A 26897-nucleotide genomic window follows, 5' to 3' on the forward strand; every position below is an offset into this window, starting at 1 on the left:
ATTTCCTCTTAACTCAATAAAATTGCAAAGGATATTCTAAGGAAATAAGAATAACTTGAGCGTGCAAAAACTTCAGAGAAGCAAAATTCAGAAAACAGATTTGTTCCATCCGAAAAGCTTGTTATTTCAAGTGTTTTAAATTTAAACTTCTGCACTGTTGGCCTTTTAGGAGATGACGGTAGGTTGTGCTCACAAAGAAGTGGGGCATAAGGTCACTTGTTGCATATTGCAACAAGAGGTTGAGAGGGCAAAACCGTCAAATCTTTTGCATAACTATACATGTTTGAAATTGCGGATCAATCATTACTACAGATTTTTTTTTTTTATTGAAAAAAATCATATAAATACTTAGTCTCAATATATTTTGTGAATCCAGGACACATATAGAGCCTACTATGAATTTTAACCGTCTTTCGGACCAGTATTTCTTTTTCCCTCTTCAGCCAACACATCTAGAGGTTGTGATAACACTGAATTTTGCACTGAATCATCTTCTGCGACCAAGTACAAGAAAATCGTCAAAAAAATAACTTCAAGTATTATTTTAAAATCATCTCTATTTGAGGTCAATATTTATAATTGAGCAGAGGCATAGGCCTACTTGTATACTAGAATAAATTTTAATCGTTATTTAAAGAAGTCTTCTTTTCTTTTTTTCCTATATATCCTTTCCCTTTTAAACACTTAAGGAAAGGGATATTTCCTTTCACTGCAAATCCTACGATAGGTTTTAATCATTATTTAGAGGAAACACGTATATCTCAAAGTTCTGATCGCCATGTATCTTTCACTTAGTCATCTCTACTTGAAACTATTGAGAAGAAAATAATACTGAAAAGAAATTTAAAACGTAGTTCTGAAATGCTTTTTTTTGCAAGTGGTGGGTGTCGTTAATCCAAAACATCTGTGCATCCTAGTTTGAATTTCAATCCTCAGTAAAATACTGTTACGTTTTTCCTTTACGAACCATAATATCTAAAGACTTTGACCACTCTCCATTGTTGGTTCTTTTTGTTGTTGTCCTTCTCGTTCTCTCAACGTCACTATCAAGTCGAAAATGTACATGATCCCGGTGATGATCATTATGGACTAGAATAATGAAAGAAGATACATTTAGTCACTAAAACGCAAGTCACTAAAGCTCAGCACACGAAAGCCACTCCTTCAAAACTGTAATAAAAAGAAAAATTTTAGACGAACAAACTACAGAATGAGTTCATACCGGGAATTAGCAAGTGCACAGCCAGCTTCCAAAACACCAATTACAACGACTGCAGAGCGAGTACAGCAGGACTAGATTGATTAGTTGTTTTAGCTAGCACAAGAAAACTACTCTTTATAAAAAGAAAAGTATCGACGCATGGACTGCGGAGCGAGTTCTAGCAATCGCCCAGGGCAAAGTAACACTAGCTAGCACAGCAGAACCACTCCTTCAAAATTGTAAAAAAAGGAAAATTATAGATGAACGAACTGAGAATAAGTTTATACAGATAAGTAGCAATTATACAGGCAACTAGCTAGTATAGCAGCAATCACTTGCACTGGTTGAATAAGCTAGCATAACAAAATTACTCCTTAAAATTGTTATGAAAACAAAAAGTTCAGACGCACGGACTACGAAGTGAGTTCACATAGGTAACTAGTAATTGCACAGGCAACTAGCCGGCACATCAGAACTAGCTAGCACACAAAACCCCTCTTTCGAAATTGTTATGAAAAAGAAAATTAATGATTTAGGGTCTGTAGAGTAAGTTTATACAGATAAATAGTAATTGTACAGGCTACTAGCTAGTATAGTAGCACTGGCTTGCACTAGTTGCACTAGCTAGCACGACGAAATTACTCCTTAAAAACTGTGATAAAAAGAAAACATGCACAAGCACGGACTACGAAGCAAGTTCATACAGGCGATTAGCAATTGCACAGGCAATTAGTTAGTATAGCAGCACTAGTTTTTCTAGCTAACACACCAAAAATACGTCTTAAAAATTATGATTAACAGAAAGAATATAGGAGCACAGACTGCGAAGTGAGTCCATACAGGCTACTAGCAGTTACATAGGTAACTAGCAATTGCACAAGCATCAAGATAACATAGCAGCACTAGCTAGAAGAACAGACTGCTCTATGAAAATTGTAATGAAAATTCACAGAGAAACGGACTACGGTGTGAGTTCATACGGGTAATTAGCAGTTCCAATCATGGAAGCTTCGGAGAAGGGTAAATTAGAAAAAGAATTCTTTCTGCCTTACTGCCTTAGAAAAATCTAAAAAATAAACCTCGATTTGAGATAATTGGCTTTGTAATAAACGTGTCATCGGTACATCACTGTGCCAGAATTTATGATGAAATTATCTTAAAAAATTTATTTGATCCTCGTTATTATCTCTTCTGTATTTGAGCTATGAATATATGTCAAGAAAATCAAATTTAATATGGGGGAAAGAGGCTAAACAACATTTGTCTCCAATCCAGGTAAAACTTGTTCTTTGACACTATAAGCTGCTTTGAGGCTAGCATCTATGGATGATTAAGTAGCTAAATAAGCTAAAAAATGCTATGTGATGACAGGTTTTCACAATTGTGCTTCTGTAGCATCTCAGGAACTGCTAATGGTATTGAGAAGAGGGTTTTGGGGAATGTTGAGCAAATCAGAAGACACCAGATTAATAATTAATTAATTATTAAAAAGTAATTTATCATAAAAATAATTTATAAAAAATAATTTATTGAAATTAAAAAAAAAATGTTCAATGGTGTGCGTGATTTTCAATGCTAAATGGCGGCGTTACGCCATGTTACAGATAACCTTTCACATCTTGACAAGTCCTTTCACGCTGACTGGCGAACAAATTCAAAGATATATAACAATCATAATAAAATATTATCAAATTCATGTTTTGTTGATACCACTAAAAATACAGAAAATAGAGGAAGATTCTGCAATCAGGCATGAAAGCTTAGTAATTACTTTTCAAATTTACTAAATACTCCCCTAAACACTATTTCATTTTGTTCAGGTAATGTTGAATTCTCTATAACGTAAAATAAACCTAATTAACGTAAAATTCTGAGCAAGTTTCGTGTGTATACGTCACAAAAAGGTTGTGCTAAGACAAAGGATGGCTGGCCCCGCTCCCTCATTGCACTTCTTGGTTGAAGAGCCACGAAATTGAGATCAGCACCACCAGTTTGGACCTTGAGGGTCTAGTTCTATCAAACTTTACTTTTTTTGTTGCAAGTTGTTGCAGCAGTAGCCCTCAAAGCTTCAACATAATAACCTTAACCATAACCTAAGACAATTTAGATATGCTCAACTTAAAACCTGGATGTACTTGAAAACCTGGTGTCTTTTGATTTTGCTCAACATTCCCCAAAAGCTTTTTCTTAATACCATTAGCAGTTCCTGAGATACTACAGAAGCGCAATTGCGAAAACCTGTCATCACATAGCATTTTTTATCTTATTTAGCTACTTAACCATTCATAGATGCAAGCCTCAAAGCAGCTTATAGTGTCAAAATACAAGTTTTACCTGGATTGGAGACAAATGTTGTTTAGCCTCTTTCCTACATATTAAATCTGATATTTTTGACATATGTTCATAGCTCAAATACAGAAGAGAGAATAATAAGGATTTTTTCCTTATTATAATAATAAGAGAATTTTTTCCCAAGACAGCAAATGAAAAAACAGTTTTTTATTGTAAGTCTGTTACTGTTTATTATTTTCTTTTCTGAGGGCCCTTAGATATAGGGCCAAAACATTCAGATAGGTTTTGTTCATTCACTATCTTGGGAAAAAAAAGTCTTCATTATTTTCTCTTCTGTATTTGTATTGTGGAAAGGGAGTGTGGTCTTCTTCATTATTTGTATTCATAGCTTGAGTTTATAAGCATATATTTTCATTTTTCTGGTGGGAAGGAGTACTATTTAAAAGGACTCCGCATCTGAAATTGACTTTTATATATTTAGATGAAGTATCTAACGATGAAAGATCTTTTCAGCCGCCATTCTCTGTAAAAATAAAAAATAATAATTTACCTGGGCCTTATCCCCCAATTTTAGGATCCACTCGACCACCTCTTCTCTTCCCAATTCCACCTCAAAGTTTTAATTCAATCTTGAAAGGTATTCTTGAGATATTTCCAATAATATAAAAACCATGTAGAGATATCGTCCTTTGATTTATTAGGGTTGGTGGGCATTCTTGTATTTTTAATAGTATATATTTTTGGAAAACAAGAAAATATTGATTCAGCCAACAGTCCATGCATTCTCACTCGAAATACAGGTAATAAGGAACAAAATGTTTCTTGGCCCAGTTTCATATTTTACATCAACAATCTGCTTTGTAAATTATATAAAACAAAATAAACTTAATTTGTAATTGTTTAATGCCAAATCTGTTTTTGTTATTGGCAATGATTGCGGTTCGGGCTAAGGAATTTGTAAAGTAAAAGTCGTAACTCGAGTGATTTTCACCCATTTAATAGATGGCGACAAAACGCACCTTTTTGGTACAAAGCTGTGTCGTTTGACTGGCCAGATGAAAAAAGAAATGGGCTGATTAGTTATCTCATCAAAAGAAGCATGTAATCTTATTAGTTCAATTAAATTGTGGAAGAGTTGGGTGGCAAACTAAACTATTAGCCCCAAGGTATATCTGAAAAGATCTTTTTTGTTCATGTTTGTACCAGAATACCCCAACCAGAGCATTTCTTAAGGATGAAAAATTGTCTAGATTTAGAGGCACAGACCTCAAATAATGGGGTTAAGATAAATTAATTGCGAGTATTTCAGTGACAGGATTCTATTTTAATCCGAGCTCATTTTAGAATGGCAAAAATACATCTTCGTATCATTTAACACTTGTTTACTTCGGTATAAGATAAACATTTGCCAAGATGCTTAAGATATTATAATATTGAGCCCGAACCGCTTCAAATTCACTATTAAAAAGTAAATTTTTATGAATGATCAAGGGCGTTTCTGAGATTTGGTCACCAGGTTTGAACCAGACTCCCTCAAAATTTTTATTGACAAAGAATTTTTCCCGACAAAAATCCTTACTATCCTACAGATATCTAAAATCTGGCATACCAATGCAATTTGCAGAGACTGTAATCCCATAGTACCCAAACATTATTCTAAGGTTTGGCTGTTTGTAGTAGACGTAACATATGCCGTCATGACCTAGAGTATTGAAGTTATTCTGCGTAGCCTCGTCATACAAGGCACGACTGACTAGAGAAGTGCGACAAAAGTTGCCCAAAGCATTGGCCTTATCTTAAAATCATGAATAGAAGAGAGAAAACATTGAATAGCCCAATTTTCTTAAATTCAAAAATTTTTAAATGGAAAGTTTCAAAAAAGTAGCTAGTTTTCATCTTCAAATTTTTTTTTAGTGACTACACTCTGACATAACCCTATAGTCTTGACTTGTATCACCTTAAAAAAAAATAGATTGTACGGAAAACACTTACCCCAAAAGCAAAAAATGCATCTTTTTCTTCTTTCCTTACAAACAATGAGTGCTTGTCCTTACCAAATGCATTGATAACTAATCCTCCGGATACTATTGACATTAAAGCAAGGACGAACAAGTATATACTTTCCTAAAAATAACAGTAATGAAAGCAGAGCACACGTTGCCAAACAAAAATCTTTCAAGAGAAAACTTGGACAGCGAATTCAGGAAAAACGTATAGGCACTGTGAAAGTTTTTGTAGTTATCCACTAGTGCGAAATCAATAATAAAATTCGATCATTAACCTAATATACTGGTATATAGAAAGAGCTGGAAATTAAGCCACGCCAAGGACTATTAGCGAGAGCCCTTGTCAAAACACTTGCTTTATCTTTTTGGTCTTTTTTTTTCAAGGGTTGAAAATCACTCTAGTTTGGTTTTTATAAGTATTTTTTTCTTAACCCATCGCTCTTTTCGCTAGTGGTTAAGAACTTTAATAAAGCTTCTTGTTCCAACCAAATGCACAAGTATTTCATCAATCTTTCTTAAAGAATTGGGACAAAAAGTCAATGCTTAGCCTACTGTGGAGTTGAGGAAGGGGTAGCCTACCTCAGATATAAAATGAACTTGCTGAATAAAAAGTCTGGAAAAACCTAAAATTTACTTTCAGTCCTTTTTACATAAGTAAATCTAGAAAGTCAATAGCATAGACAGCTTGGAAAAGGATGACCTCTCCTCCTTTCTAAATTGTTGATGTTAAAAGATGTAATCGTAAATCGTCGTTGATTAAACTAGGCTCAGAAAACCTAGCTCTATAACCTAATATCCCGAATTTTGTAGAAGCATAAAAAGACACTGTATATCTCTCTACAAACTTATAAGAGGCTCTGTCAACCACATCTGTGCAGCCCTTAGTCTCCCTACTCATCATTTCTGTCTCCAAGGCTTGAGGCTAATGTCTCTTAGGTAACAAGTCAACCTCAGTAATTTTTTGAAAAAATCAGAAATGGGGCCAACTTACTTTCTATCTCCTTTCCGGCGTACTTGGTCTTCTCCGGCCGCTCCAAAGCTATTCCAAGTTTCATAATCCCTTTCCAACATTCTTGGTCTCCTCACATAGCGTTTCGTTCCATTCGACTTCCTTCACTTCATTCTGTTTTTTCTTATCTTCCACGTTCCTCCACTTCTTTCAGACTTTTTTAAAGTTCATTTTTGATTCCTCTTTTGCTCTTTGGACTTCCATGATATTTTACGACGTTCTTGGTCTCCTCATATATCTTCTAGTCCCACTCAACTTCTATTACTATCTTTCAACCTCCTTCACTACCTTACGATTTCTTATAGTCCTTTTCCGACATTTGCGTCTCCTAAAACTGTTTTTATTCCCATCCAGCTTCATTTTCTGCCTTCTGACTTGATCTACCCCTATTCTGACGTTCTCAATCTGTCCCACTATCCCTCCACCTGATTTTGTTTGGTTGATTTCTGATGTGTTTGGTCTCCTCGTGCTGTCTGTCTCTTCCGTATTCCCTTACTGTCTTACGACTGTCTCTGTAGTTACCATTATTATTATTTATTGAAAACCTGTCATATACAAAAAAAAGAACGTAGCAGCGAAAAAAAAAAACAGTTAAAAAACAAAACAAAAAACTGACAACTGAAAATACTTGCAGAAACGGTGACACTAATCCTACGGACATGACAGAAATCAGATATACACTTGTGTCATGCCGACGTAAGGATCTAGGTATTCAAGATAAGCTTTTTTAGAACTTATAAAATAACTTACTACTCTAAATAAACTGCCTTTTTAATTCAGAAGTAATATTTAAACAATTGGAACAAAAAATCAAACTTTAGCGTAAAGAGCGAGGTATTTAGGAGAGGGTGACCCCACTCATATACGTAACCAATTCGCGTTTGGTTACGTAAAAATAAATCACGCGTTCTTGCTTAGTAAAAATCCGGCTTGACCTTGTTCAATCATGAAGATAAGTACAAATGTGCTTGCTGTGCGCCTTTTAGCTACTTACTAGCTCAGATGGCCTGACAAGTGTAGACACCGGCGAGTGGCCATTTTCTGATATTTTTTATGCTGTTGTAGTGGTTTCGAATGCGTTTGTATAGCACCACCTTCATAAGGAGCATTGCCTCTCACTACTAATCGTTTTCTATGAACTATTCAATAAAATAAATTAGCAGTTCGGGTCTGGTATACTTACAAGATACTTGCATACTTTTTCTTTCCAAATGTGTAGCACAAGCAGAGGTAAAATAATAAGAATTTGACCACTAACAGTGAAAATTGTTAAGAAACTTAGATCCACATAGGGGGCGTATATCTGATCCTTTTCTCTGAGGTCATATCTAGGATCAGGAGAATATCCATACATCAAGGCAAGCGGCATCCAGCCAAGGACAAAATGATCTCTTATGACACCTATATTTACAATCGCTAAAACCTGAAAGTAAATTTTTATTTTATTCTGGTTTCATATTAAATCAGAAGTGAAGCTAGGCTGTGTTCTATGCCCCTTTATTTGGATTAAATAAATAAAAAAACAAGTTTTTTGAACGGAAAGTAAGGAGCGACATTAAAACTTAAAATGAACAGAAATTACTTCGTATAACAAGAGCTAAGAGCTCATATGGCACTTGTGACGAGGCGAGAAGAGCTAAGAGCCAAGAGATCATATGGTATGAGCTCTAACAAAATTCTATGAATCAATAGATTGATTTAAAACGGAAAATAAGAGGCTTAATGCCGGTAAAGATTTAAAATAAGAGCTCTGAGTCACAAAGTCCTTCTAAATATCAAAATTCATTAAGATCCGATCACCCACTCGTAAGTTATAAATACCTAATTTTTTCTAATTTTTCCTCTCCCTTTTGCCCCCCAGATGGTCGAATCTGGGAAAACAACTTTACCAAGTCAAATTGTGCAGCTCCCTGACACGCCTACCAATTTTCATCGCCCTAGCACGTCCAGAAGCACCGAACTCAACAAATCACTGAACCCCTCCCCCCAACTCCCCCAAAGATAGCGAATCCAGTACGATTCTGTCAATCACGTATCAAGGACATTTTTTTATTCTATCCACCAAGCTTCATCCCGATTCCTACACTCCAAGTATTTTTCCAAGATTTCCCCCTCCAAATCCCCACAATGTCAAAAGATCTGGTCAGGATTTGAAATAAGAGCTCTGAGACATGAATTCCTTCTAAAAATCAAATTTCATTACGATCCGATCATCTATTCGTAAGATGTAAATACTCCAATTTTCATGTTTTCCAAGAATTCCGGTTCCCCCCTCCAACTCCCCCGAATGTCACAGGATCTGGTCGGAATTTGAAATTAGAACTTCAAAGCACAAGATCCTTCTAAATATCAAATTTCATTAAGATCTGGTCACCCTTTCGTAAGTTACAAATACCTCAATTTTCAAAATTACCCCCCCCCCCCAATTCCACCAAAGAGAGCAGATCCGGTCCAGTTATGTCAGTCACGTATCTTAGACAGGTTTCTATTCTTCCCATCCAGTTTCATCCTGATCTTACCGCTTTAAGTATTTTCTAAGATTTCCGGTCCCCCCAACTGCCCCCCCCCAATTACGCTTGATCCGGTTGAGATTTAAAATAAGATATCGGAGTTACGAGGTCCTTCTAAATATGAAGTTTCATGAAGATCCGATCACTCCTTCGTAAGTTAAAAATACGTCATTTTTCTTATTTTTCAGAATTACCCCCCCCCCCCCCCGCAATTGAGCAGATCCGTTCCAATTATGTAAATCACGTATGCAAGACTTCTGCTTATTTTTCCAACCAAGTTTCATCCCAATCCCTCCAATCTAAGCGTTTCCCATCATTTTAGGTCTCCCCACCCCAAACTTCCCCCAATGTCACCAGATCCGGTCAGGATTTAAAATAAGAGCTTTGAGACACGATATCCTTCTAAAAATCAAATTTCATGGAGATCCAATCACCCGTTCGTAAGTTAAAAATACCTCATTTTTTCTAATTTTTCAGAATTAATCCCCCCCCCCAACTACCCCAAAGAGAGCGGATCCGTTCTGGTTATGTCAATCATGTATCTAGGACTCGTGTTTTTTTTCCACCAAGTTTCATCCCGATCCCTCCACTCGTTGGAGGTGTTTTCCAATTTTTAGGTTTCTCCCTCCCAACTTCCCCCCCCCCCAATGTCACCAGATCCGGTCGGGTTTATAATGAGGGCTCTGAGCCACGATATCCTTCTAAATATCAAATTTCATTGAGATCCTATCACCAGTTCGTAAATTAAAAATACCTCATTTTTTTCAGAAATACCCCCCCCCCCCCAACTACCCAAAAGAGAGCGGATCCGTTCCGTTTATGTCAATCATCTATCTAGGACTTGTGTTTATTTTTCCCACAATGTTTCATCCTGATCCCTCCACTCTAAGTGTTTTCCAAGTTTTAGGTTTTCCCCTCCCAACTCCCCGCCCCCATCACCAGATCCGGTCGGATTTAAAATAAGAGCTCTAAGACACGATATCCTTCTAAACATCAAATTTCATTGAGATCCGATCACCCGTTCGTAAGTTGAAAATACCTCATTTTTCTAATTTTTAAGAATTAATCCCCCCCCCCCAACTACCCCAAAGAGAGCAAATCAGTTCCGATTATGTGAATCATGTATCTGGGACTTGCGCTTATTTTTCCCATCAAGTTTCATCCCGATCCCTCTACTCTACGTGTTTTCCAAGATTTTAGGTTTCCCCCCTCCAACTCCCCCCAATGTCATCAGACCCAGTCGGGATTTAAAATAAGAGCTCTGAGACACAATACCATTCCAAACATCAAATTTCATTAAGATCCAATCACCCGCTCATAAGTTAAAAATACTTCATTTTTTCTATTTTTTCCGAATTAACCGGCCCCTACTCCCCCCCCCCCCCCCAGATGGTCAAATCGGGAAAACGACTATTTCTAATTTAATCTGGTCCGGTCCCTGATACGCTTGCCAAATTTCATCGTCCTAGCTTACCTGGAAGTGCCTAAAGTAGCAAAACCGGGACTTTAGGTTTTCCCCCTCCAACTCCCCCCAATGTCATCAGATCCGGTCGGGATTTAAAATAAGAGCTCCGAGACACAATATCATTCCAAACATCAAATTTCATTAAGATCCAATCACCCGCTGATAAGTTAAAAATACTTCATTTTTTCTATTTTTTGCGAATTAACCGGGCCCCACTCCCCCCCCCCAGATGGTCAAATCGGGAAAAAGACTATTTCTAATTTAATCTGGTCCGGTCCCTGATACGCTTGCCAATTTTCATTGTCCTAGCTTACCTGGAAGTGCCTAAAGTAGCAAAACCGGGACCGACAGACCGACAGACCGACAGAATTGGCGACTGCTATATGTCACTTGGTTAATACCAAGTGCCATAAAAAAGAGGCTGCTTCCTCATGAACGCCCCGCTCTTTACGTTAATGTTTTTTAATGTTTTAAAAAGTAGAGTTAAGAGAAAGAGTCAAACTTTAGCGTAAAGAGCGGGGCGTTGATGAGGAAGCAGCCTCTTTCGTATACGAAGAAATTTCTGTTCGTTTTAAGTTTTAATGTCGCTCCTTACTTTCCGTTAAATAACTTGTTTTTTTTTTATTTAATTTCTGAACGTTTTTGAATCAATGCATGTTTTGATTTTGGCTCTCCGCAGAGGAATAATTAACAAGAAATTTGCATTTTTTTTTTTTGCTATATGGCTTTCTCATAGTTTTGACCGAATGATTTTGAGAAAAAAAGGAACGGTGGAGGAAGCCTAGTTGTCCTGCGATCTTTTGGTTACTTAAAAAGGCAACTAGAACTTTTAATTTTTTACGAATGTTTTTATTAGTAAAAGATAATAGTAACTTATAAATTAGCTTACGTAACGAACTTTTGTAATCTCATGTTTTATTACATATATGAGGGGTTCACCCCCTCGTCAGTACCTCGCTCTTTACACTAAAGATTAAATTTTGTCCAAATCCATTAAGAATGACCCCTGAATCACAAAAGCCGTAGAATAAATAGTTGAAATCACTAAAAATACTTTAGCGTAAAGAGCGAGGTATTAGGAAGAGGTGAGCCCCCTCATATGCGTAATAATTTCTGTTCATTTTAAGTTTTAGTGCTGCTCCTTACTTCCAGTTGAAAAAACTTTTCATATTTATTTTTTCATTGTTTTTTTTAATAATACTAGAAAATCCTGTGCTCCCTTCATGAAAATTTTCTTCCCCCATGACAAATTCCTCGATGGAAAGTTCCCCGAACATATCCCCCTCTTGTCAACCCCTCCCCCTGACCAAAAAATTCCCCTGAAAACGTCTGTACACTTCCCAATAAGCATTACTATATGTAAGCACTGGTCAAAGTTTGTAACTTGTAGCCCCTCCCACGGGGACTGTGAGGGAGTAAGTCGTCCCTAAAGACATAGTTATAAGGTTTTTCGACTACGCTGAATAAAAAGGCTATCTCAGAATTTTGATCCGTGTACTTTGGGAAAACAATTAGCGTTGGAGGGGGCCTAGGTGCCCTCCAATTTTTTTGGTCACTTAAAAAGGGCACTAGAGCTTTCCATTTCCGTTAGAATGAGCCCACTCGCAAGATTCTCGGACCACTGGGTCGATACGATCACCCCTGGGAAAAAAAAAAACAAAACAAAAAAACAAACAAATAAATAAACACGCATCCCTGATCTGCCTTCTGGCAAAAAATACTAAATTCCACATTTTTGTAAATAGGAGCTTGAAACTTCTACAATAGGGTTCTCTGAGACGCTGAATCTGATGGTGTGGTTTTCGTTAAGAGTCTATGACTTTTAGGGGGTGTTTCCCCCTATTTTCTAAAATAAGGCAAACTTCCTCAGGCTCGTAACTTTTGATGGGTAAGACTAAACTTGATGAAACTTATACATTTAAAATCTATATTAAAATGTGATTCTTTTGATGTAGCTATTGGTATCAAAATTTCATTTTTTAGAGTTTTGGTTATTATTGAGCCGGGTCGCTCCTTACTACAGTTCGTTACCACGAACTGTTTGATCATTTTAATGGATTTTGTCTTAAGAAGCACACGAAAAGCAATGGAAGACGATGGAATCAAATGGGGCGGGGGACCCTCCTGGACTTGGATTATGCTGACGATTTAAGCATCCTAGGTTAAAGTATGAGCAAAATGAATGAACTTTTAGAGGTTTTGCGAGTTCAAGGTGCTAGAATAGGTTTGAAAATAAATGTTAAGAAGACTAAGCCACTAAGGCTAGGAATAAGTGAAGATTTTCAGGTGACGCTGGGTAACGCTAAGATTGATCAGGTGGAAACCTTTACTTACCTTGGTAGTATTATTAGTCAAGACGGTGGGATAAGCGAGATGTTAAAAGTAGAATGGCCAAGGCTCAGGGTGTTTTTTCACGGTAAAAAAAAAAAAACGTTTGGAAGAATAGGAAAATAAGTCTGCAAACCAAGATTAGAACATTGGAAGCTACGGTGATGATAGTGGTCACATATGGCTCTGAAGCATGGACGCTCCAAAAAGCGGATGACACGGATTGTTCTGGGTACCTGACTGCCTGACCTTAGTTCACACAGTAGGCTGTACGAAAAGTATGGTTCAATCGTGCTTTCTATAACGAAAGAAAGGTTGAGATGGCTTGGGCATGTTCGGCGGATGAAGGACGGCCGATAACCAAACATTGTCTTTATAGGCCAACCGTCTAGGGCTAAACGGAAAGCTGGTCGTCCGTGGTTGGGGTGGAAGAGTATCATAAAGAAAGGTTTAAAGAAAATGGGAGCCTCCTGGGAGGGTGTAAAGAGGTTTTTTTAATATAGAAAAAACGCAAAAAGAGGGACCCATTCAAGGCCGTATCAATGAGGGGTTTGCCCTTTCTCAAAAATGCTTGTCTGGCTCGTAAAACGCGACAAAATGAATTTAAACATATTTTTGATGCTCTTTAAGGTTTTTTCTAGCCCTCTCCCCAAAAAATACTTTTGAACCCCCCCCCCCCCAAAAAAAAAAAAAAAATGTCGATACAACCCTGGGTCCATTAAACTTTTAAGAATGTTTCACATTAACATTTATGCGAATATACCGCCTTTATAACTTCTGATTCCAAACCATAGACCCCAGAGCCTTATATATATAAAAAAAAGTGAGCCTAGGTAATGGCAAAATTACATGATGTTCCATACTTCTTGTTTTGCAGTATTTGCTCAGGTCGAAACTTTTTCCTGGTAGTTATTATTATTCTACTCTCTAAAATCCCTCTGTTCAAGATTAGGTTTTCTTGTTTTAAAGCTTTCAAAATGTTTCAAAGCTTTAAAGCACCCTCTAATCAGCAACTAGAACAGAAATGAAATCAGCGAAGAATTAGAAGGTTGTAGGGATATACAGTGAGCATAATTTTCTGAATGAAAAAGAAGATAGGACTCATAGAAGTTGGTAGTGAGCATGAAGAGGAGGGGATCTACTCCAAGAATCATTTGGTTGTTTTAACTTTTGCCTTCAATTAATTTTAAATCCAAGAATGTTTCAAATTATCTTACATTCGTAATGGAACACCGAATAAGAACTGCCAACGTACTATTCTTTACGTTTAGAATTGGGTCTATTCATAATACCATGCTGACTTCTCGTTATTTTTGTTTTTCTATGTAGTTCTTTAACCAGTTCCAACACAAGAAGTGGCATAAATGTTCTAAGAATTATTTCTGAAATTAGTTGCATTCCTCGCAGCACCAGCACTTATTGCAGGATACTTTTTTTTGCGTCAGCAGGCTGCACGGAATGTCTGCTATAAGTAAGATAAGGTAAATTTCAATAATTTAAAATTTTCTGAGTATTAAAAGGATAGCAAGGTTTGTCAGGATTGCAGCTGCACATCGTAAGCATTTTCTTTAAATAGTATTAATTTATTTTAGTTTAATTTGTTGTTTTGTTTTTTATGTAAAATTCCTATGGCCCATGGGCTTTTTCTGGAATAAACTTTTATTATTATACGCATAATATACTCACATTTAGAAATTTCGTGTGCACACATAAGCGATATCAACTTATGCTCGTTTTCTATTGTTAAAAGTTTTAACGTGCAGTCCTAAGCAACTGAGCTTCGCTTAGTGAAGAGGATTTTAAGCATAATAACGATATTCACTGAACCCTTCCCCCCTGTCTCTCTGGAAATGTATACAAATCCTGCAAAAAAAACAATGGGTCATAAACTTTTGAATCATTTTTCGGTCTCAACTTGCTTTCAAATGGCTCGCAGAATTTTTATACAATAAAAAAGTCTTATGACAGATCTGCCTCTCACTCAGACAATCTGTCTTGGGTTTTTCTACAATTAGCCATGGCTTGATGCCAGCAACTTGACTTTAATTCAAAAATGACTTTTTTCACCCTTACCGTGCAACTATCTGCTTTAGTTCTGCTTTATGACAGACTATTCTAAAGAAGTGAAAATAATTAACTTTATCATTACACACACATATATCTATATATATAAAAATAAGTTGTCTGTGGATCTGTGGATGGATCAGGTGACGTCACCTGAAAAAACTGGATCAGGTGACGTCAAAACTGAAAAAACTAAAAAAAGGCAAAAACTACAAAAAAAACTAAAAACTAATAAAAAAAATAAAAAAGCTAAAAAACTAAAAAACTAAAAAAAGGCAAAAACTACAAAAAAAAACTAAAAACTAATAAAAAAGCTAAAAAACTAAAAAAACTAAAAAAAGGCAAAAACTACAAAAAAAACTAAAAACTAATAAAAAAATAAAAAAGCTAAAAAACTAAAAAAACTAAAAAAACTAAAAAAGGTAAAAAACTAAAAAAACTAAAAAAAAACTAAAAAAAAGGAAAAAAACTGAAAAATAAGCTAAAATAAAGGTAAAAACCAATAAAAAACTAAAAAAAAAACTGAAAAAACTAAAAAAAGGCAAAAACTACAAAAAAAACTAAAAACTAATAAAAAAAGTAAAAAAGCTAAAAAACTAAAAAAACTAAAAAAACTAAAAAAAGGTAAAAAACTAAAAAAAATAAAAAATAAAAAAAAACTAAAAAAAAGGAAAAAACTGAAAAATAAGCTAAAATAAAGGTAAAAACCAATAAAAAACTAAAAAGAAAAAAAGGAAAAAACTAAAAAAAATTTTCATCTAAAAAACTAAAAAAAACTAAAAAAGGTAAAAACTAAAAGAACTAAAAAATAAAAAAAATAAATGACGACACTCAAAGAGAAAGCGACCAGGACAAAAGGAATGTTCGATTAGCAATCAACAAAGCACCGGGACACAGGGAGTATAAATGACGACCAGGACATAAGTAAAAAAAAAACTAACAAAACTAAAAAGAAGGTAAAAACTACAAAAAAACTAAAAAGAAAAAAAACTAAAAACTAATAAAAAAACTAAAAAATCTAAAAATCTAAATAAACTAAAAAAGAAAAAAAAAGGAAAAAAATAAAGGAGAAAAACAAAACTAAAAAACGAATGTATATACAGACCGGGACACCGGGATACAAATGACGACCGGGACACAGGGAATATAAATGACGACCGGGACACAGGGACACAACTACAACGGGGACACCGGGGAAAACAGGGGGATATAAATGACGACCGGGACAAAAAAACTAAAAAGAAAAAAAACTAAAAACTAATAAAAAAACTAAAAAATCTAAAAATCTAAATAAACTAAAAAAGAAAAAAAAAGGAAAAAAATAAAGGAGAAAAACAAAACTAAAAAACGAATGTATATACAGACCGGGACACCGGGATACAAATGACGACCGGGACACAGGGAATATAAATGACGACCGGGACACAACTACAACGGGGACACCGGGGGAAACAGGGGGATATAAATGACGACCGGGACACCGGGACAGGGAATGGTCAATTAGCAATCACCATCAACAAAGCTCAAGGGCAATCATTAGAATCATGAGGTATAGATCTGAATACAGATTGTTTTCCCATGGACCATTATATGTTGCATGTTCAAGAGTCGGTAAACCTGACAATCTATTTATATGCAAAGACAATGGGACAGCAAAGAATGTTGTATATTCGCAAGTTTTACGTAGTTAAAACCATATATATATATATATATATATATATATATATATATATATATATATATATATATATATATATATATATATATATATATATATATATATACTAGCTGTTGGGGTGGCGCTTCGCGCCACCCCAACACCTAGTTGGTGGGGGCGCTTCGTGCCCCCCCAAGCCCCCCCGCGCGCGTAAGTCGTTACGCGCCATAATAGTTACGCGCCATAATAGTTACGCGCCATTGTAGTTGTGTCCCTATGTCCCACCTGTGAATATAGATATATATATATATATATATATATATATATATATATATATATATATATATATATATATATATATATATATATATATATATATATATATATATATATATATATATATATATATATATATATGGTTGTGTCCCGGTGCTTTGTTGATTGCTAATCGAACATTCCTTTTGTCCTGGTCGCTTTCTCTTTGAGTGTCGTCATTTATTTTTTTATTTTTTAGTTCTTTTAGTTTTTACCTTTTTTAGTTTTTTTTAGTTTTTTAGATGAAATTTTTTTTTAGTTTTTTCCTTTTTTTCTTTTTAGTTTTTTATTGGTTTTTACCTTTATTTTAGCTTATTTTTCAGTTTTTTCCTTTTTTTTAGTTTTTTTTTATTTTTTTTTAGTTTTTTACCTTTTTTTAGTTTTTTTAGTTTTTTTAGTTTTTTAGCTTTTTTACTTTTTTTATTAGTTTTTAGTTTTTTTTGTAGTTTTTGCCTTTTTTTAGTTTTTTCAGTTTTTTTTTTAGTTTTTTATTGGTTTTTACCTTTATTTTAGCTTATTTTTCAGTTTTTTCCTTTTTTTAGTTTTTTTTAGTTTTTTTAGTTTTTTACCTTTTTTAGTTTTTTTAGTTTTTTTAGTTTTTTAGCTTTTTTATTTTTTTATTAGTTTTTAGTTTTTTTTGTAGTTTTTGCCTTTTTTTAGTTTTTTTAGTTTTTTAGCTTTTTTATTAGTTTTTAGTTTTTTTTGTAGTTTTTGCCTTTTTTTAGTTTTTTAGTTTTTTAGCTTTTTTATTTTTTTTATTAGTTTTTAGTTTTTTTTGTAGTTTTTGCCTTTTTTTAGTTTTTTCAGTTTTGACGTCACCTGATCCAGTTTTTTCAGGTGACGTCACCTGATCCATCCACAGATCCACAGACAACTTATTTTTATATATATAGATATATATATATATATATATATATATATATATATATATATATATATATATATATATATATATATATATATCTATATTCACAGGTGGGACATAGGGACACAACTACAATGGCGCGTAACTATTATGGCGCGTAACTATTATGGCGCGTAACGACTTACGCGCGCGGGGGGGCTTGGGGGGGCGCGAAGCGCCCCCACCAACTAGGTGTTGGGGTGGCGCGAAGCGCCACCCCAACAGCTAGTATATATATATATATATATATATATATATATATATATATATATATATATATATATATATATAATAATAATAATTTATTTGTTACCCGCTTGTTTTGACAAATTAAGCGGAGTAAAAACATTAAGGAAAGAAAAACGAAATAACACAAACAATACAATTAATACAGTCTAATCAAAGGGTGGTAAGGGCCCAAGCGTTGACAGGCCTCAGCACCTAATCTAGCATAGAGTTTTTTATAAACGAAAATAATATCAGTGGCACAAAACTTTCTGATAATCTTCTGATTTCTATAAGAACGCGGCAGATACAATAAATATTTACAATAACGAAAATACATAACTCTTATGCCCTGCAAATCTTGATTATTAAACAACGGGCGCAAACAGGAAAGAAACAATATAGAATGATCGCAATATGTAGAATAAAGTCTGGATAAAGCCTTTCGTGAAAATCTGCCTCGGTTCGGGACAATTTTCGCGTACCCTTTTTTAAGTTTACTTTTAATATCATTTAGCCCACAGGATCGAAAAGCTGATAAAGATGAACAAATATTAATACCAAGCCACCGAATCGAAGAAACGAGCTTAACTGAAAAATAACCACAATCAAGATCACTACTTTGATGCTTAGCATTAAAAACTAAATATTCACATTTTTCAGTATTAAGTTTGAGGTCGATTTCCTCAAAAGACTTAGAAACAAGCTGGGTCGACTTAATTAGGCTAGATTTAGTGCGGCTGATCAAAAGTAAATCATCTGCATATGCAATGTACGAAAGATTAGTTAGGCCTAAAAAACATGATGGATTAATACGTGGCAAAACAGAATAAAGACAAGCATTAAAAAGATAAGGGGATAAGACTCCTCCTTGCCTAAGACCAGAACGGATGGGGATATTACCAACGTAGGTGTCACCTGACTTGAGTCGAACATATGAATTAGCATACCAAAAACGAAGAGTTGATATAATAGACACATTTGCACCAAGTTGGATTAAAGAATACCAAAGTTGGCTATGACAAATTGAATCAAAAGCTTTTGAAACATCGAGTGCACAAAAATGAACCTCAAAACCATTTTTATGCGCTTCAAGTAATAGCGAAACTATAGCACGATGAGCATGTTGGCATCCTATATACGGCTTAAAGCCAAACTGATTAGACATATAATCTACATTAGACAGGAGATCAGGGAGCAAAACATATTCAAATACTTTACTTAAAGTACAAGCAACCGTAATAGGCCTATACGAAGCGCAACTAGTTGGGTCCTTACCGCGTTTCAAAATTGACGTAATGTTACCAACTAAAAAAGAATCAGGGACTAAAGAAGAGCATAAACACATCTGAAAAAGTAACTGCAAGTGATAAACTAATTCCTCCGAATCGGTGTTGAGGTGAAAAGCACTGATCCCGTCTATATCATAAGATTTCGATTTAAGTCTCTCTACACTTCTTTTGACACGGTCAACACTAACGGGAGGTACATGACCTTGAATGATTTTGTTAGGCAACAGATTAGAACAGAGCTTGGCAAAACGAAAATGAACCGCATATATCACTGTATCGAAAATGTTACTATAATGATTGATCCATGATACATTAGGGATTCGGTCAGCCGTAGGCGATCTATCAAACTTCGCGACATTGATCACTTTTTTCCACTGGCTAGGAGACTTAGGAAATTCAGCACCATTGTACCTAATTTTTCGAAGATAGCGTTTAAAATCAAGTTTTGTTTTTTGTTTAATATCGAAAACATTACCCCTTAAGGGGCGGCCGCAAGCTATCCAAATTTTTAGCCACAACTTAGCCCGATTTTTTATTGTTTTGAGCTCTGGGTCATTCTTCCAAATTGAACTTCTTGTTTTTGCTCTAAAGCGACATAGGGGAACAGCTACTTCTTCAGACCTCTTTAAGCACGATACAATGTGGCTATAATAAATATTAAGCTGAATTCTGGCTTGTGGGGACCCAACGCTTGTACACAACAGATTAAAAGGGACTTTAATCGTTGATAGAAGGCTAACAAGCGTAGAAAAATAAAGAGGCCAGTCAGCTTTGTTCCATTCTCTTTTAGAAATCCATTTTCTAGAATTGGGACGAAGGTTCTTCTCCGCAGTAGCATTAAGGGTAACAGTGAGGGATAGGGGGAGATGGTCGTAATCACGCTCATCCTGATCAACATGGACTTCGCCACAGATGAGACCAGAAGAAACGATACAATGGTCAATGTCTGAAAGTGAGCCACTATTATGGATATAGGAATGGGAGGCATCTTTCTTCAAAATTTTGTAACTATTCGGTAAGGAATCTAACAGAAGCTCAGTCCGCACTGATGAAGAGTGAATGTTACAGTTCAGATCACCGATTAATAACCAATCCAGTCCACTACTCTCAATGCCATTCAAAAGACTTTTTATTAATGCGCAAAATTTTGTAAATTTAGTTAAACTTCGGAGGGATTTCTGGTCGCAGGGGAGATAAACATTAATGAGGACAAGGTTGGCAAGACGAATAGCAATATAACAATCACTCTCGTGATAGCATAAAGGGGGTGGTGAAAACAGCGTCTTTTTTATTAAACATGCTAGGCCACCTGATGGTCTGCCAGAGGTTTTGCGTGCACTTTTAGAAAAAACTGAATGTTCGTTACTTCTCTGTAGGGAGTTTAAGCTCACTAAAGGTAGGAGATGCTCCTGGAGGAATAAAACATCAAAATTTTATAATTTCTGATCTAAAGAAACGTCTTTATCCTTAGTACCGTTAATATTGAACGAACATATAGTGAAATTAGTCTTAGCACTCATTTTCTAGTATAGGACGATCGTTTCGACAGAAGTTCACGAAGAATTCGGCATTTCATTGAAAATGACACATGATTGCCTTGACAGTTCGCACATTTTGGTGTAGCCTGGCACGGAGAATCAGGCGAGGATTCATGTTGCCCTGCGCAACGGGAGCAGCATTTTTCTTTATCACAATTTGATTTTAAGTGATTTGGTGATTGGCAATTATAACAGCATTTGGGTGGGCGTTGGTATTCGTAAACTCAATATATCTCATACCCAATCTTTATACCAAGTCGAAGTGCATTAGCCAGCGCAACAGCGTTTTCAAAAAACACTCTAACAGCCAAAGAATTGCCTATTCGCTTCGCATGAGTAATATTATTGCAATCAATTAACATTTCCTCATCAAAATTGGTCGGTATACCCTTAATGATTCCAGTATATTTCGTTTCTTTTACTTTGACGTCACAATCTATCATTACATTTGGAACGGCATTGCAAAAGTTCCTTGCAGCAATCTTGTCAATTCGTACCACTAGCTTATCGCCAGAGGGCTTAATGCTGTGAATACATTCATGACCTGGAATAGAGTATATTATTTCGCGACGCTTGGCAGGATTATCTAATTCTGATGGGACTTTAGAAATAACAACGGTCGTCAGATCGGGATTCAATGACTGAGCGCCAGGGCTGCTAAGAGGGGGGAATTTAAGATCATACGACGAAATCTTCTCACGGATTTGCTTAAGTTCCGAATCAATGCTTACAAGCTTTGAGGCGAAGCTAGAATAAGCCACAGCAGGAATAACAGGAACCTCGGTAGGTAAAATAATCACGTATGTAGGCAAAGGCAAATTTTCGCTGTCGCATTTCTGGAAGATTTCCATCATGTCCTTAATGTGACGGTAATTAGCTTGATCGCCTTGGCGTCTTTGCACACGTTCACCCTCGTAAACATGAGACCAAAGTTCTATTTTAGCCGCCATAATAGACTTCTCATCGAAAAACCCAACAGCATGGTTAGCAATAACTTCATCACTTACTCCTTTTTTAAGATTTGATTGCACGAAATTCAACACCGACGAATGTACATATTCCGTCATAATGGTATAACCAACAAATATGGACAATTAGCCAAAGTCCAAAATCAAATCAAATTATTACTCACCATGCTGTCAAACAGCTAACATCCGATAAAATTAGTTTCAAAATAATCCTTTTCAAAGTAACTGAATTCGTTATTTTCGTCACACTAAAGTAGACCGGTTTTACTCACAGTTCATAAATATCCAATTCAAACCAAATCCTTTTACTTTGAACTCCGAGTCAATATAATCCAGTTATTTGAGATGTTCTCACTCTGAAAGCTAATATATATATATATATATATATATATATATATATATATATATATATATATATATATATATATATATATATATATATATATATATATATGTATATATATATATATATATATATATATATATATATATATATATATATATATATATATATATATATATATATATATATATATATATAGATGTTATAGATGAAGCAATTTATTCACACTAAAAACTGTTTTAGAAGCACTGCTGATGGTTATTTGGCCCAAGACGCTCACTTGTTGGGGATTTCTAGATAAAGAAGTTTGTCTGAAAACAACTTTTAAAATATGAGACACATGGTGTAGGATCAAAACCCCTTCCTTTCTTCCCCTGTTTTTACGAGCTATGCTTTGTTCTGCAACTTTGAAAAATTTCCTATACGAAGTCAGACCTATTCTTAATACCTTTAAACGAAAATAGCTCTAAGGATAACTATATAAGCTGTCATTACATTTATTCAGTCACATTTTTAAGTGTTTGCTAACAGCCTAATACAATAATGTTTATTTTTTCTTCTGCTAAAATTTGAGCAAAAAAAGAACAAGTCATTCTATTTGAAAACTTTCCCCTTTTTAGAAAAATAGTAAAAACATCATTACAAAACATTAGGGATACTCAAAAAGTTTAAACGAAAACTCATGTTGACTGTTCATAGAGTAAAAGAAAAAAAAAAGCCAAATTCGTATTCCGAGTCAAATACTGTAAAAAAAAAATTAAAATCAATGTCAACTAACTGTCAAAATGTCACAAAAATACAAGCACGGCAAGGTTACGAATACTTCCCGAGATATTTTAAGAGATACAAAGTTAGACCTATTCTTAATATCTTTAAACGAAAACTCATGTTGACTGTTTTATTTTCATCGCTTAGATTTGACGAAGATATTATAGCAAGGTTTATTCTGTGCATTTAAAAAACAAGACGAACAAGGATTATTTTCTTTTAAAGAAATTTTTTAAGATGTATGAGTACCAAGCAAAGTTGGAACTTTAACATACAGAAATCATTGTTAGGAAATTATTGCAAAAACTACCTCTCTATACAATATAACGTAACAATCGACAGTCACTTCGGCCTCTAAAGCTCTCCTAACAAATCATTTCCAATCCTTCCAATAGCCTGCAATCCGAAGGTTGCAGGTAGCAGGAAGGGTGTGCGAAAGCACAGGATGGTTGTTCCCCAGCCCCCCCCCCATTGCACTTCCTGACTGAAGGGCCATGAAACGGAGATCAGCACCGCCGGTTTGGACTTTAAGGGTCTAGTGCCTTCTTACTCACTTTTTACTTACTTAATCCTTCCAACAAATTCCGCACAAAAAGACGGCGTCAAAAACCAAACTGATAGGCAGCAATCAAAAGGGGAGGGGGTATGGTGTTTCTAGGCTCATTGCTCTAAGGATAACTATACAAGCTGTCATTACCTTTATTCAGTCACATTTTTAAGTGTTTGCTAACAGCCTAATACAATAATGTTTATTTTTTCTTCTGCTAAAATTTGAGCAAAAAAAGAACAAGTCATTCTATTTGAAAACTTTCCCCTTTTTAGAAAAATAGTAAAAACATCATTACAAAACATTAGGGATACTCAAAAAGTTTAAACGAAAACTCATGTTGACTGTTCATAGAGTAAAAGGAAAAAAAAAAGCCAAATTCGTATTCCGAGTCAAATACTGTAAAAAAAAAATTAAAATCAATGTCAACTAACTGTCAAAATGTCACAAAAATACAAGCACGGCAAGGTTACGAATACTTCCCGAGATATTTTAAGAGATACAAAGTTAGACCTATTCTTAATCTTTAAACGAAAACTCATGTTGACTGTTTTATTTTCATCGCTTAGATTTGACGAAGATATTATAGCAAGGTTTATTCTGTGCATTTAAAAAACAAGACGAACAAGGATTATTTTATTTTAAACAAGGTTTTTAAGATGTATGAGTACCAAGCGAAGTTGGAACTTTAACATACAGAAATCATTGTTAGGAAATTATTGCAAAAACTACCTCTCTATACAATATAACGTAATAATCGACTGTCACTTCGGGCCTCTAAAGCTTTCCTAACAAATCATTTCCAATCCTTCCAATAGCCTGCAATCCGAAGATTGCAGGTAGCAGGAAGGGTGTGCGAAAGCACAGGATGGTTGTTCCCCAGCCCCCCCCTCATTGCACTTCCTGGCTGAAGGGCCATGAAACGGAGATCAGCACCGCCGGTTTGGACCTTAAGGGTCTAGTGCCGTCTTACTTGCTTAATCCTTCCAACAAATTCCGCAAAAAAAGACGGCGTCAAAAACCAAACTGATAGGTAGCAATCAAAAGGGGAGGGGGGTATGGAGTTTCTAGGCTCATTGCTCTAAGGATAACTATATAAGCTGTCATTACATTTATTCAGTCACATTTTTAAGTGTTTGCTAACAGCCTACTACAATAATGTTTATTTTTTCTTCTGCTAAAATTTGAGCAAAAAAAGAACAAGTCATTCTATTTGAAAACTTTCCCCTTTTCAGAAAAATAGTAAAAACATCATTACGACACATTAGGGATACTCAAAAAGTTATATGGTGTAATTAAGAAAATATTTTATTGTTCCTTAAAATTATTACTAGTACCATTTTACAAATTACTGCAACTGTTATTAGAAAAATTTAAAGAGAAAACACAAAAAGAAGTATACAATGGAAATCCCAGCACATTGACTAATTACGTCTTCCCTGTCGCTTTTCATTAATATAATATTATTAAAAATAACTTACAATCTCTATGAGCTTGAATAACACTCTTATTTTCGACAAAGCGAAGAAATTCATATTTTCCTTAACCAAATTGATTGTACTAATTAGAACTCTTTATTATTTTATCCAGGCTTGCCTAACTGAGATAAGGGACAAATAAGTTGATAAGAAACTTGATCCTTGAGAGCTTCATAATGCCATCTATTTTTATGCTTGAATTTAGGAAATAAAATTGGAAAAACTTACTTGACAACACTGTTCCACAGTAGTGCTACCAGCGCATGTGCAATTGTTAGCAGCAATGTCAATCTTCTCCGAGTGGCTGTATACACGCTAATGATAGGACCACGTTTGAGTTGATGGTGCTTGGCTTACTCCCCCAAGACCCCCCCCCCCCCAATAAAAAAATTGGGCAGACACACAGAAAAACAAATGAAAGCACTGAAGAAAATAAGGATTTTGGAATATTTTACTTGTATTCTAAAATATATAGAGAATATGAAATGTAGAACAGGAATCGGCAATCTATGATCAAAGGGTCACTGCAGGGTGACCCACAGAAATTTTTCTTAATTTTATAATAATAATTTGAGGTTAAAAATCCATTGTAATTTTATCTTGATAATTTTTTTCCTGACTATTCACTAACAGACTGATTTAAAAAATATTATTGAACCTAACGTACCCTTAATATTAAAATTTTGGTTGATTTTGATCCAGGACCAAAAACGGTTGTTGAACATAGTGTGCTGTGGAATTTATTTTCAAATCTTAGTTTCATTTCAAATAAAAAGAAATGCACTTATGATGTCCTGTATATACTTTCTTCCCACTTTCCCATTTTTTGGTCAAGGAAATTCATGTTTTCCATTTTTCTATCGTGCAAATTCATGCTGATTCTATCGTTTTAAGAATTCACAAGTTATAAGTTTCATGCAATGATTTGTCGCGAGGCACCCGAAGTAACATTTTCATTGAGGGAGCGTAAATTGAACGTTTTTACCTAATGAGCGCCAAATTTCATCGACTGAAAATTCCAATTGATTAAACATTGCTGAAAAGCTTCGGATTTAGACTCACAGACTTTGAAGATTATACTTTCTTCATAGTTCTTCATTGTTTTCTTTGTTAAGGCTATTCAAACTCGTAGCTTTTTCCAGGGATTTACAGATTTTCATTTTTTACCGAGAAACTGAGGATATTCATACTTCTTTTTTGTAAATAGTGTGTTAATCCCTTTTACAGGGCACCTGTGTTCATTGTTGAAGCTGAAGTTTTTTACGTACTACTGGTAACACCCACGATATAATTATTATTTTGAAGCATAATTCGTTTTCTTTCGCCTCAGTCTCCCTCCAGTCCCTCCTACCCCTTTCAAACACAGAAACCGTAATAGAACAACATCGGTATTTCATTATATTGTTCGAGCCGTCTGTATTTATTTCAATTTAACGAATTCAATTTTAATTCATTAAATGGTGCAATACAGTTCCATTCACTACACCCTATCCTACCAGTCTTTTAATTTCAAGAGCATATAATTTTAGTTCTTATCTGCCATTTTTTCTCTTTTTTTGGATATTGCCTCACTAGAATCACCTAACTATCCCCTTTAAATGTCTTGCCATAAGACTATAATGCGGATTTGAAAACCACGATCCATCTCTTCGAAAGATCAAAATTCTTATCTCTTTGGACAGAAGAAAACTGGGATGTTAATAAGCTGCAATTAGACAAATTGATTCCTAAAATATATTTTTCCAGAATACGATTTCAATTATGTGCTCTTTTTTGAGATTTTCTGTTCTCCTTTTGCCTCCTCCACCAAGTTACTTTTCGTTTTTATTTCCCTGAAGTTCGCTCCAAAATTTTGATAATTCGATACATCGAATTTCTTTTTCGGTACAAAAATTCTAACACATATACGTGTTTCCATACTGAATGTCCGATAACACTTAATGAGATTTAAAGACTATTAATAAGTCTGATTTTTCTTCGCTATACT

The 26897-nt window shown here is 34.9% G+C and overlaps 1 protein-coding gene across 2 annotated transcripts; it reads right to left on the bottom strand.

Annotated features, from left to right (window-relative positions):
- Positions 1–539: 539 nt before the first annotated feature.
- LOC136040064 (uncharacterized) lies at positions 540–25060 on the bottom strand. Of its 2 annotated transcripts, none has more exons than XM_065724131.1 (4): positions 24914–25060; positions 7692–7931; positions 5486–5617; positions 540–1170 (listed from the first exon to the last, which is right to left on the bottom strand). In XM_065724131.1, the coding sequence occupies exons 1-4, from the start codon at positions 24965–24967 to the stop codon at positions 1165–1167; spliced, it is 432 nt and encodes a 143-aa protein (XP_065580203.1). In that variant the 5' UTR covers positions 24968–25060; the 3' UTR covers positions 540–1164. The 2 variants fall into 2 exon arrangements, with proteins under 2 accessions (XP_065580203.1, XP_065580202.1); XM_065724130.1 differs by having other exon boundaries at positions 540–1089; positions 24914–25043.
- Positions 25061–26897: the final 1837 nt, after the last annotated feature.

Source organism: Artemia franciscana, chromosome 20 (genome assembly GCF_032884065.1).
Source record: "Artemia franciscana chromosome 20, ASM3288406v1, whole genome shotgun sequence".
NCBI lineage: Eukaryota > Metazoa > Arthropoda > Branchiopoda > Anostraca > Artemiidae > Artemia > Artemia franciscana.

Bases quoted from the DNA above. Each gene is read 5' to 3' on its own strand.
- LOC136040064 (XM_065724130.1), bottom strand. From the start codon at position 24,967: ATGAATTTCTTCGCTTTGTCGAAAATAAGAGTGTTATTCAAGCTCATA. The intron at 7,932-24,913 runs GTAAGTTATTTT...ATTTACTTTCAG, and splicing joins TATTCAAGCTCATAGAGATT to GTTTTAGCGATTGTAAATAT. The intron at 1,090-5,485 runs GTAAGTGTTTTC...TCATTATTCTAG, and splicing joins ATGCATTTTTTGCTTTTGGG to TCCATAATGATCATCACCGG.